Source organism: Dermacentor silvarum, chromosome 11 (assembly GCF_013339745.2).
Source record: "Dermacentor silvarum isolate Dsil-2018 chromosome 11, BIME_Dsil_1.4, whole genome shotgun sequence".
In the NCBI taxonomy this organism is placed as follows: domain Eukaryota; kingdom Metazoa; phylum Arthropoda; class Arachnida; order Ixodida; family Ixodidae; genus Dermacentor; species Dermacentor silvarum.
Window position 1 is genome coordinate 70,285,913 of NC_051164.1, and position 13,150 is coordinate 70,299,062.

Genomic DNA, 13,150 nt, shown 5'->3' on the forward strand with positions numbered 1-13,150 from the left:
TATAATACCAGTAAAGATTACAGTTGCGCAAGCTGCCGCGGCGACGGCAGCTTGCGATGTGGGGAGTGACGGATCTAGTCTTTCTTATATAAAGAAACCAGCCTAGCCACTGCTGTCAATGTTGTTGCAGGACCGCTATGGGCGGTGGCATGCTGTCAAAATTCCCATTACTCTACCATTACTACCCTCACTCTAAAGCACTAAAGCATTGCATACCCCCCTCAGAAGTTGTAGTTATGTTTTCGTTACAGCGAAGCCGTATATGGCTACCCCGGCAAATTTTTCTACTTCCGTGCGTGTAAGCCGTCGCGTCGACAAACAAAAAAATTTGTCTCTGCAGCTAGTGTAATTTTTACCTACCACGTCACAGAATTATGTTTTCTGATATGTTGAAATTACAATCCGATGCTATCATGTCTGCGGGTTGTGTGTAAGTAGTAGTTTACAAATTTTGTGACACACTTTACTTTGAGAAATTGAATTAGTTCAATAATGCACTCGCGCCAGGCGGAGGGTCTACTGGAATGACGATACACGTTGCACTCCGGCACACCTGCGTGCGCGCATGACGAACGTGTGCACACGATGCACCTGTCCTTGATGAGTGGGCGCTCTGTCAGCTGCATCGGTCGCGCGGAGTGTGCTGCGACCGTAATCGACGCCAGGGCAAGAATGTTAATAAAAATTAGTGACGTTCACTTCGTGAACGCGGGTTACGTGCAAGCATATGGACGCCGCGAACGTGCACCGCGGCGTCGAAGCACCAACGGAAAGGGCGCGAACGAGTTCGTGGACGCTGCACTGATGTATCGACGGTGCGACGCCTTGTGGTGGTGGCGCTTGTGTGACGTCGGCAACAGCTTCGTTGTACATCCACTTTCACAGGGTGGAATGGAAGGAGAACAATATATATATATATATATATATATATATATATATATATTGGGTTTTACGTGCTAAAACCACCATCTGATTATGAGGTACGCCGTAGTGGGGGAACTCTGGAATAATTAGGGCCACTTGGGGTTCTTTAACGTGCACCTAAATCTAAGTGCACGGGTGTTTTCGGCGTTTGGCCTCCATCGAAATGCGACCGCCGTGGCCGGGATTCAGTCCCGCGACCTCGTGCGTAGCGGCCCAACATTCTGGTTTTTACAGCTTCGTATAGGACATTCACTTTCGCAGAGCTGGCATGGCGAGTCAATATATTTTATAATATGGCACATTCACCTCAACGAGGGATTGGCCCCGAATCGCGTCTGCGTGATGATAATGCCGATTTTTATTTCCATACAATGACACATACCCAGAACGTGGGATTGGCCGGAGAGCGGGCGGTACATGTCACGCCATCGCCAAGGGCGTGTTCCAATTGTGGCCAGCTTCGGAGACAGTCTACGCAGACAGCTAAGGAGTCAGCTGAGACAGCTTCGAGGCCAAGTAATGGAAGGCGTTTCGAGCCGTCTGGACGCTTCCGCGACGTGACGCCCCCTGGCGGCAGCTAGAAAAAGCTGAGAAAAGCACACATTATTTCTGTATTTTAAGTATTTTCGCCTGCGAACCGGTGAAAAACACGATGTGACTTACATTAAGGGTACAGAAAAGCGTCTCTACGTTTTCGTGTGCGCAGACGACCTTCCCGTCGAGTTTCCAAGCGTCCTGCTCAGTAGCCATCTTGTTTAAGCAGGAAAGTAGCCTGCATCGTCCTTGACTTCGATGCTGTCTTCTGCAAGGCTGTCTACTTTGATGTCTTCGTGAGAAATGGAATGAAATGTCTGCCGTCCGCTTAGCCGTCTACTTTGCCGTCTAAGGCGAGCATTGGAACACAGCCCGACTTGCTGTTTCCGAGGATCGACGCGTGTTGATGATGATTATGAGTTCCATACTATATCACATAGCCACAACGGACCAAAATTACAGCATTTCATTAACCACCTCACGAACGCTTCGTTTCACATATATTCCCACATGTGCGTTGGATTTGCATAATGTTTTAATGCGAAAGTATTATATGCCCCATTGCGCGAAAAAGCCGGCCTGACCGAAATGTGGCATCAAAAATGGCCAATGGAGCAAAGAATAAAAAGCCGTCCGAAAATGATCAGATTGACGTAAAAGTTTTCACGGAGGTTCCTGTAAACAAAGTAAATTAATGGCTTTGGAAAGAAAATTTGGTACATTTCGTTTTGGGTAGGAATTGAACCCAGGCATCCGGGCTGCCAGACAAGCGCGTTTCCCCGATGCCACAGCGGCTTTTTTTTATTGCATGTAATTAGGAGCAGTGTCATGCGATAATTAATTGCATTGCGTTTAGACACACATGAAAAATGAAATGTACACATGCTACGCAGTCCAATGAAAGTTCAAAAATCGGGCAAACAACAAAAGCGGCTCCGTGGTCCTGATTGATGAAGGGTGTGCCGAGTGCGTGCGTCAGTGCACACGTCACGTCGCAGCTAATGGGAAGGAGATGGTGCCTCGTCCTGAGTGTATAAAATGAACGCGTTCATAAGGTTTTGAGGTCTACAAGCGGTAGTTTACTTTCGCACTCCCACACGTAAGCAGTCGTAAGTGTCTGTGTCGAATTTTCTTGCGTGTGTTTAGCTGCGTTGTTGTATAGCGGGCTCTTCAGCAGACATTTCCCATATTGTTACAAGTAATGAACAATAACGAGACAACTACGAGGCTCGCAAGCCCCATCGATGATTAGGAAGACGGTGCAATATGTTATTAATCTAGCATGGAAATCAATTTCATCAAATGTATTCTTGACGTAGTTACCTCTCTGTTATGCTTGTCGTGATCATGAGGTGTCAAGGATTACTCTTAAGCTTGTGACATTTTCTATCTCACTACTGTAAGCGCCCTCAGTAGCCTTGCCAATAGCTGCTGCGCGTTCCACTGCACTTTGGCGTTTTACTTGCGTATCGTGTCTGATAGTGGTGAATGTAGCAAATTTTTCTATTGCGATAGCAATTACATGGACACTTCTGGTGCATTTCCGCCGTCATCGTCGCCGTGATGTTCGGCATAAAGTCAAAGTGCGATAACATTGTGGCCGCGCGCTGTATGCTGTAGGTGCGAGTGAAAGCGTGCGAGGGTGAGCCGAGGACGGTGGCTCGATCTCGCGCGCAAGGGAGGAAGGCGAGGAGGAAGCGCGCACTCTTCATCACCACCAAGGCACCGGGGGGGGGGGGGGGGGAGGCTTCTACTCCGGCGGCGGCCGCGCTCAGGGCGGCTGCGCACGGTGCTACTGAGCGCGGCCGCGCGGACGCTATCTTGAAAGAGATCTGCTATCTGCAAGAGTACAGAGTCTAGGTGCGCCGATGCCTGATAGATTCTTGTGCGGTGTGTTCTTGCCGCTTATAAGCGGCAAGAACACACCGCACAAGAATTGGTCTGCCGCTTATAAGCTGCAAGAACACACCTTCGTGCTGCCAGCGAAAGGCAGCACGAAGGTGAATTCGCTAGCTGCTGCTGCCGCACTTCCTCGCTACAGCGTTCTGACAGCGAGTTTCCGCTGTCATCGAGTGAGCTGTGTTTACATTTGCCTCTGCCAACGTGGAACCGTGCTCGTAAATTTAGTTATTAAGCGAGTGTTTACAAGTTTGCGAGTAAACTATTCTCCTTAATTCGTATAGCTGCCCACTAACTTGCTATCGCAATGGATGCTCCGCCTTTCGGGCGAAACTGCAACTTTTTTTTTTTTTTTTGCTATGAAGACAGTACTGTGTCAGGTGCAGTAGAAATTCAGTTGGCTTTTGTTATTTCCGGACAGGTAGAGACAGTCGAAGTTACGAGCGCAAAAACACTCGACCAAGCTGCAGCTAAACAGTACGCCATTCCCTCAGCAACTCGCCGGGAACGTTAGACAGTGAATCTCCTTTGTCGTTGGTAGAAATGTGGGTTTGCTGACCAGTTATATTGAATTTGGGCTTAAGTGTAGTGCAACATGAAAACACAAACGGAAGAAGGAACGACCGATTCACAGAGCGCTGGTCTTGAATGCCTTAGGTGGCGACTGAAGACTATTTTCAGGCGCGAATCAAAGCATACAAATGAAGGACGAGTGCAGAAAGCGCCAACTATACCAATGTTTTAATGATTTAAAAGAAGGAACATAAAGCGCAAATTTCGGCCATGTGCAACACAAGACGCACGTGTTGTTACAGCGCTAGTATATTATGAATGCTGCAATTGACCTCAAACAAGTGCATTTGAGCTGAATACATAGACAATGAATATGTCACTGCATGACGCATGCATGACCTTTCTTTACGATAAAATCTGCCTGAATGTGCTCACATGCTGTTTTATTGTCACATCTTAACGCGGTTCCACCCGTGTGGCAACGAAGGCGCTGCGTGTCTCAATATGTGCTCATATTCTGCCACACTTGTTATCCTGTTCCGGTCTGATGATCAGAAAACATGAAGTTGTCATCACTTGACAAAGTGAGAAAGCATTAAGGTGAAGTGTCTGAATTTCCGCGCTGAATATCACACAAAGGTGGACGACTGCTTGTGACCTTAAAAAGCAGAAAGATGTAAAGCCGCCCTCAGAATATTTTGGAGCACGAAAAATGAGAATGAGTAAAATTTTCTCGCGCCTTCACCACAGAGTGTGAAATATGTCTGAGGAATGTGGTAATTGTGCGAAGAAGTATCAACTCTACCTTTTAGTTGAAGGACCTGTGCCTAGGCAGCGATGAAATTTAGATTTTACTCGTATTCCGTGTTCCGAAAACATTTGAGGGAGGGGGTACGCGTTAAGGGACATAAATGGGTTGCTTTAAATGGTTCCTTCTGTCCTCGCAACCGCGCCAAGTGTTTTTTTTTCGCATATTGCAGATTCTAGTTTAAGTTTCTAATCATTACTGGGAACAAGAAACGGTGATTTAGTTCTCAAAGATCTTGTAGCACATGACGCATTGAAAATTCACGATAACTTTACACTTGGCAGCTTAACCTCACCATACCCCATTGCAAATTTTGTTTATACTATGGAGATTCTAAAACGGCGTCTAGGGATCGTTTTACCGAGATTTTTTAGAACATCAATTTATGATCGGATGATATAAAAGAAATTCAATACTCTGTTAGCATGCAGCCAGGAGGTGAGCGCATGCTCTCTCCCTCTGCCTCCAGTAGCGCCCACCAAGCGGCGTTCCTTCCCCGCCTTCTTCCATACCCTAACCGAGAGCCCGCCTGGAGTGCAGGTGAAGAGCCCCGCTTCCTTCCTTTAACGCGACAGCGTTAAGGGCCCCGTGTCGCAGAAAATCCGGTGTCGGCGTCGGCGGCCTCTTATATATATATATATATATATATATATATATATATATATATACATATGGCGACACGTCGACCAATGCGATGCTGTGGTGGCTAGAACTTCTAGCTACCATAGCGATGCCTTTATTTCCGAGCAGCCACCCGAGACAGAGCCACACGCGAGCCAAAGGATGATGATGAGCCGTGTGTAGAAATGACGATGACGATATGCACAAACAGCGCTCACAGAAGATGATGAGTCGTATGCACAAATGACGACGATATGCACAAATAGCACTCACACTTTCCAAGAGAGGAGGCTCCTAAAGAAAGGATGTTTAGAATAGAAAAGCCTAAACCAAGCTGTGTAAATTTTGATTCTAGAATATTTTTCCTTAAAGAAGAAAAACGTCGGCAGAATATGAGAAAATGATCTATTGTTTCATCTTCTCCACAGAATGAGCACAGAGGGGAGGGCACCAGACCAGCCCTGTGACGATAGAAGTTTAATATTGGTACCCGACAACGTAATCGGGTAAAGATGACTTCAGTTTTTCTGGTGTGAAAGGAATTTTTGGGCCAAGGGAATAGGAGGTGTCGATATTCTGAGAAATTAGCTACAGCTGGGTTCAAGAAGTCTTGAATAATTGAATACCTCCTGAATCTAGTAGTCGTTAGGTAAGCTATTGAAGGAAGTAATCGTAATACAGGGCCACTGAGGGCCGCTCTCGCGAGACTGTCAGCCATTTCGTTCATGACTAATCCTTTATGTCCAGGCACACAAAGCAATCTAATTAAATTTATGTGGGCAGGCACTAGAAAATGAAATGTACGTAAAAGGTTAGTGACACTACTTGCTGTGAGCGAGGAACATAAAGATAAAGAATCTGTTATTATTACTACCGCCGATATTGATGATTTTAGTTTGTGTAGGGCTAGAACTACAGCTAGAAATTCAGCCAGAAATACGGAAAAGAAGTCCGGAATCCTGATTGCGAATGACCAGTTTAGAGCAGGAGAGAAAATGCCAATTCCAGATTTTTCTTCACACTGTGAGACGTTTGTCGCAATGACCGTACTTATTGATAAACTTAATAAATGGTCTTGTAATAGGCCGTTTAATATATTATAAGAAAGGAGTTTTGCGTTGTTTGGGTAGATGTCATCATATATGATTTGTAGGTTCTCTCGCACATCACGAATAGGCGGCACCTCCCAGATACGTACATTTAAGGGATTGATTAATGTTTGTACGAAGAGCACCTGGGGTGTATGAAAACGAGGCCAGTGTATTCCGAAGAATATAGTGCAGGCTGGGAAATGAATATGTATTCTAATCTTGTAATAGGGGATTCATACAATTTTAAGACTGTTTGCACCATCAGTAAACGAAATCTACACAATATTGAGGCAAACTTGACTTCTTGGTGTAGTATGTTATTGGCAACACATTTGGGTAATCCACAACACAGTCGTAGGGCTTCCCGCTCAAGCAGAACAAGGGGACGTAATTTATAAGCTGGCGCGCCAGAAAATAATACACATCCAAATACTAAAATGGGCCGCACATACATTTTATATATCATTAAAAGTGGATCTCTCCGCATTCCGGACCGACTGTTGCGCAGCTTACGAATCATACCAACGGCTCTCACTCCTTTTTTAACTATATGGTCAATATGGCCGAGCCAGCTGAGGGAACCGTCATATACTACACCTAAATACTTCACTGACTCCACTTGAGGTATAGTCTCGAGGCGATAAGATAGCGATATGTTAACGGGATTGCTAAGAGGGAAAACCAATATCGAGCATTTTCTAACGTTAAGTGAAAGGCGAATTTCGTTTAACCAGGTTTCTATGGCATAGAGGTAGTTCTGTAGTCGATAGTATAGAGAGTGGATATCACTGTCTGATCCGAAGAAACCAATGTCATCTGCGTATACGTATGTTTGTACATCTTGATGAAGAGGAATGGAACACATCAGAATGTTAAAATGTAATGGTGAAGTGACAGCTCCTTGAGGAACACCACGTGATTGATTTTAAATACTCGAGGAAAAGCCTCTTAGAGAGCAGCAAAATGCTCTTCCGTTTAAAAATTCATCAATCCAGTTTGAAAAATAATTTGGGATCGCTAGACTTCGCAATATATCTAATACGATTAAGTGTTCTACGCTGTCGTATGATTTGGAAATGTCTAATGTCACGAGAGCACCCATTTGCCTCTGTCGCCGTGCTAATTTTATTCTACTTTCTAAGTCCACGTGAGCATGCCAAATGGAACATGAAGGTCGGAATCCAATTTGGCAGGGACTAAGCAAGTCTTTGTTCTGTATAAATTTAATCATACGGGCATATAGAATTCTTTCGATTAATTTAACCAAATTTGAAGTTAGGGCAATTGGTCTAATATTATCTATTGTATATCCTTCCCCATGATTTTTAAGAATTGGGATGATTTTAGCGATTTTCCATGCAGACGGAATCCATGAAAACTGAATTGAGTAATTTACAACAGCTAAAAGGTCATTAGAAGCTTCCTTAAATAAGATTCTGCTCATAGCAGATGTTACCCCATCCACGCCGGGAGCTGAATCTGGAAGCCGCTCCACAATTTCCGCCAATTCCAACATAGAGATTTCTGTAAAATCATCTGATGCCCTTCGTAAGCGAGAACAACTTGGCAATACGGAAGAAAATCTAATCTCTAATCCCTTCGCAATTTCTTCTAGTGATTTTTTTTTATTTCATCACTACTTAAGATTATAGAGTCAATATTAATTTGACGCGGAAGAACTTTTCTACTGCGGAGAAATCGGAACAATGCACGCTTATTTTTATTGTTAGACAAGAAATCAAAATGCTTACAGTCGAATTCCTCTTTGGCTTTAGAAACTGTACGTTTAAAGACTGCTCGAAAAAATTTGTAGTCACTCCAATTTTGCGGACTCTGCTTTTGTAATAATTTTTTCTAAGCAGCTTTTCTCTTTCTGTAGTCTCGGGTGCATTCTTCATTCCACCAAGGGCTGTAAGAATTTCTTTTATTCAATCTAATCGCAAATTGAGCCTTTTTTCGAGAGTTTTCCAAAGCGGAACAGATAATTATGGTTTTTTGTTCTGTAGGCGCATCAGACAGAGATGAAAGGACATTTCGTAAGCATTTTTTAAAAATGTCGTAGTTTATGAAAGTTCGAACCTGGTCACTCATAAATGTTACAGGACGGGCAACTTCAAATACTATTGGAAGGTGATCACTGCTTGTCGAACACTCAACAGTCGACCAAGAAGTTACGGAAAGACTCGGGCCACAGAATGTAAGATCTATTGAAGAGTAAGATCGACTTCGCACAAACGTAATAGATCCGGAGTTAACACACGTCAGCCGATTGTTCAACGACCAGTTCCATAATCGGGTGTGGCACAAATCTGTTCTTAAACCCCATGAGATATGGTGAGAATTGAAATCACCTGCGATTAGAATTTCACGTCCACAAGAGTTAATAACACTATCCAGTGAGCTAATGTCCTGTACGCCAGATGGAAAATATGCATTAACTACGGTGAAGGGATAACATCCAGGAAGAACTAGCTCTATCGCTAGGATTTCACACTCTGGAGTAGAAACTTCAAATGAAATTTTAGCCTTATGGCAAATTCTAGATGAAATGAGTAATTATTCCGCCACCTCTTGTAGGACGGTCTAAACGAAATGATCTGTAGAATTTTATTTGAAAAAATTTCGCAAGATTTAGCCACGTTTCTTGTAACATAATTAAATCAGGATTAAGTTGAGAAGTTAGACAAGATAAATCTACTGAAGCAGAGTATAAAGAGGGGCAGTTCCACTGAAGCACTTTTAGCGATCCTATGTTTTGGAAAGTGCAGCAGCCGAAACTGCCTTCTGTAGAATGCTTTGCTTTAGCACAGCACTGGACTGACTTTTCTTAGCTTTTGAGTGAGGACCGGGGGAAGAGTCTTCATTGATAGAAGACATGGTTCTTTTATATGCTCGAGAATTTGGTTCCACCTCTGTCATTTCCAAATGTGTGTTAGTCAGATTACCAGTTGTAGGGCCCGTGGAAGAGGAAGTCGAAGGTTCAATATCATCATTGGAAGGAATGGTATCGGAGCTTTTATGACTAGCTTGGTGCTCAGGATCAACTGTTTGCGTTGTCACAGGAGTTGGGCAGGTAGTTTGCATCAAATGAGACAAATGACTGGAGATGGCCTGTGAGATACATTCACCCAGGCTCATTGCCAACCGTTCCATAGCTTTGGTAACTGCCTTTTCCACAGCGGCCTCTATAATTGCAGTAAGTGATAGGTCCATGGTAAGATTTTGTCTGCCTATAATTCCCGCATAGCCAGATGCCCTTTATTTCACAATGTTTATTGCCTCCATCCTAGAGCAGCGTCGTCGGTCTATTATTTCAATCACTTGTAATTCTTGAGCCCTAACAGAACAGTTAGAATAATCGGCTGGGTGATTTCGATCACATAGACAGCATCGCTCTTCTTGGACATTACAATCACTTTGAGCGTGTTCTTCCCCGCATGCGCAACAACGTTGTCTAGACTTACACCCTGCCATACTATGGCCGTACCGCCAGCAATTACGGCATTGAAGCGGACGCGATGCCAGTGGTTCAACTCTGAACACAAGGGGCCACACCTTTAGTTCTGATGGGCAGGAAGTTCCAGCACAAGTTGCAATCACCGATTCTGTTGGGACCCGCTTATTGTCTACCATTCGATTGCATCGGTAAACAGCAATTACTCCAGTCCCAGACAACCTCTCTAGTGTTTCAGCGGGAGAAAGATCAGCATCGACACCTCTGACTATTCCCTTAGTGCAGGCGAGGTGAGCAGGGATGTAGGCACTCACCGGTAATGACGCGAAAGATGAACACTTAAGCAAATCCGCGACACAGGTCTGGTCTGGCGATCGACACGCGATACCTCCGCGGCCGAACTGCCTCACTTCCGTGATGGTCTGGTATGAAGATGTAGCAGCCTGCAGAGCTTTCTGGATCGCCTGGGGGTTGGTCAGGCGTATAGAGCCTCCATTTGAAGGAACCAGAGCCACCGGAATGCTGCTCACACCCCTGCGGATGAACAAATCTAGAGGTAATTCATCCGTTGGAGTAGAGGCCGTTCAAGGGGAAAAACCCCCGCCGGGGGAGTTCTTGGACATTAGCCTAGGATGAAGCTGATGTTAGAGTAAGTGATATCTCAATAAATAAGATTAGTAAAGCCTAATATCACCCAAAACCTGGCCAAGAGACAGGAGCCACAGCGAACGCTTCCGAAAGCCAGAGCACGCGGCTGCTGCCTCCTTTCTTGGAAAGTGCCACAGGGATATTTGCTCAGCCGTGGAGGAATTTATAAGTGCTTCAAATAGATTTTCTTGAATTCCTAAATATTTTATTTTTGTTCATTTTCTCCAGTTAGCTTTACCGATTTTAGTATTTAAAAAGATTGCCTAATTCCATCCAAATCTTGGCGAATCCCCCGCAGTGGGTATGCGCCATCAGATAAGGCATACCATACAATACCATAGCGCTCACACTAACTTCCCCCCTGCAGGAAAGGGGTCAGCAAGACCGCAAGCTAAAAAGGGTAGGTACGGCGAATGTATGGTTTTAGGCAAGAGACATGAACGATTTCTGTAGTGTAGCTCGGCGGATTTTCACTCTTTTAGAAGCATTCCGGAGTCCCAGTACTGTTTGATTTGATCTGTTAGTAACTTAGTCATGTCATCGCTGAGGTCGGAGAGGAGCCCTATCGATCCTTGATTGGGTCCCGGGGGCGTATTTCCAATTGCTAGTAGGTACAGCGTTTTACCGCTGGCGCCACGCTGCGCCGCTCGCGCGTACCATGTTTCTAGCCACCGCCGTTGGAACGGAGGAGGCGTTGACGGAGAAAACGCTGGGCTGGTGGTGACTAGCCTGCTGTTGGGATCGGTGGTATTATAAACGCATCACTGTTTTGATGATCCAAATATAATCTCACTATCAGGGAGGGAGCAGTCTACCTGACTGGAGCAGTATTTTTTTATTTGGGGTGTTGCTACGCTGCGCTCCGCAACGCCCCAACGACTGCCGCTTCGCGTCGGCGCCCGGTACCATGGCTGCCGCCGTGGCACCGGGGTTCAAACGACCACGCTGGCAAACAGAGAGGAAAAAAAAGAAAAGCGTGATATTAAGAACAAAAAATTCTAGCCCGGGCGGGATTCGAACCAGCGTACGCATGATCCCAAAGCGAGCGCCGTAGCCACTCAGCCATACAGCTACTTTTTTTTTCTTTATTGCATGGAAATATTAGTAGTTATATGTAAAAATTAGTTGTGTTACATATATACATACATGAAAAACAAATTCACACACACTAGGCAGTCCAGTGAAAGTTCAAAAATCGGGTAAACAAACACAAGCGTCCAGATACGAAATCCATTCAGGAACGGGGTCAGAGGTTACAAGCACACTCCGCACTTGAGCAGCCTCTTCTCGAAAGACAGACCTTGTCGAGCGGGGTGGCTCGGTATGTCTGTCGATCATTCGGCTTCTCCATAATGAATACAGTCCTAATAACATAAACAAATCATATGGTGCATTACTGATTGTCTTTTTGAAAGGAAGTAACCGGATACCGTAAGGTGTTAGAGGAAATTCTTTTTTGAAAGTTCTTTGTAAAATGTCCCAAAAATAAAATGCATCACGACAAAGAATAAAGCAATGTTCTATTGTCTCAGGTTGGCTGCACAGTCTACAATTTGTATTCCACGGTACATACAATCCTTTCTCATGAAGCCATGTTTTAACTGGCAGGGTGGAAGTGTGCAGCTTAAAGGAAAATGTTTTCGCTGCTGGCGTTATGCACATTCGACGAACACGGCAAAGAACATCTTGACCACATAGAGACAAATATGGCTTTCGATACATAGGTGCAGGGAAAAGGTTATTTACAAGTGCTATATTTAGCGATGTTCGATCAACGCTAAATAAATATTCTAATGTGAATCTGGTTTTTAAAAATGAAATAGTGCCCACGAGTTCTTTTAGGAAGCCCCATAACGGCAGTTCTGGAGCAGAGTTTGTCATGACAAAAAGAAAAGGGAGGTGTGAAGCAAGACGTGTTCTATTAACTGCAAGGAGGAAAGGATGACGGACATTTTTAAGGTAAAATAATCGCATGACCAATTGTCTCGCAAACAAATGCACAAGACTGAGACCTCCCTTCTCAAGTGGAAGAAAAAGATTATCCCTTCTCATGGCTTCCCATGATAACTGCCAAATAAAACATGCAAATATTCTGTGGAATGCCTGAACATGGATGCGAGAGCAGTGCAAGACCTGCAAAACATAAAGAAGCTTAGAAGCAAGGAATATATCGCACGCCTTAGCTCTTGCGAAAATGGATAAATCGCGTCCCTGCCAGGTTGTCACCTTTCGACGGATTGTGGTTATCGCGGATGTCCAATGAGGTCCACTATTACGGAAGTTATCGAGAGGCACACCAAGATATCGCAGCGAAGACTGATTCCAATGAATATTCGAGAACACAGAGGGAGTTAGAGCCCACATGCCTAGCCAAAACCCCCTACTTTTATCAAAATTTACACTAGCTCCTGCCATTTCACAGAAACGCAAGGTAGTGTTTATTGTCTCAGTAATACTCAGCACACTAATATGCAAAAGAAGGCAATGTCATCCGCATAAGCTAGAACTTTAATTTCTTCATCTGCATACCTGTATCCCTTAATGCTTGAGTTATAAAGCACGCTTAAGCAAAGAGGTTCCAAGTATATTGCGAAAAGCAAAGGCGAGAGCGGACAACCCTGACGGACGGATGACTGCATCTGTATTACACCTGAGAGA

At 44.5% G+C, this 13,150-nt stretch overlaps 1 protein-coding gene across 1 annotated transcript; it reads right to left on the minus strand.

Moving 5' to 3' along the window:
• Window positions 1-11,680: 11,680 nt before the first annotated feature.
• On the minus strand, window positions 11,681-12,930 carry LOC119433167 (uncharacterized). The gene has a single exon (XM_037700300.2). It carries the CDS (start codon window positions 12,905-12,907, stop codon window positions 11,681-11,683), a length of 1,227 nt encoding a protein of 408 aa, XP_037556228.1. The 5' UTR covers window positions 12,908-12,930.
• Between the last annotated feature and the right edge of the window lie 220 nt (window positions 12,931-13,150).

Bases quoted from the DNA above. Each gene is read 5' to 3' on its own strand.
- LOC119433167 (XM_037700300.2), bottom strand. From the start codon at position 12,907: ATGGCAGGAGCTAGTGTAAATTTTGATAAAAGTAGGGGGTTTTGGCTA.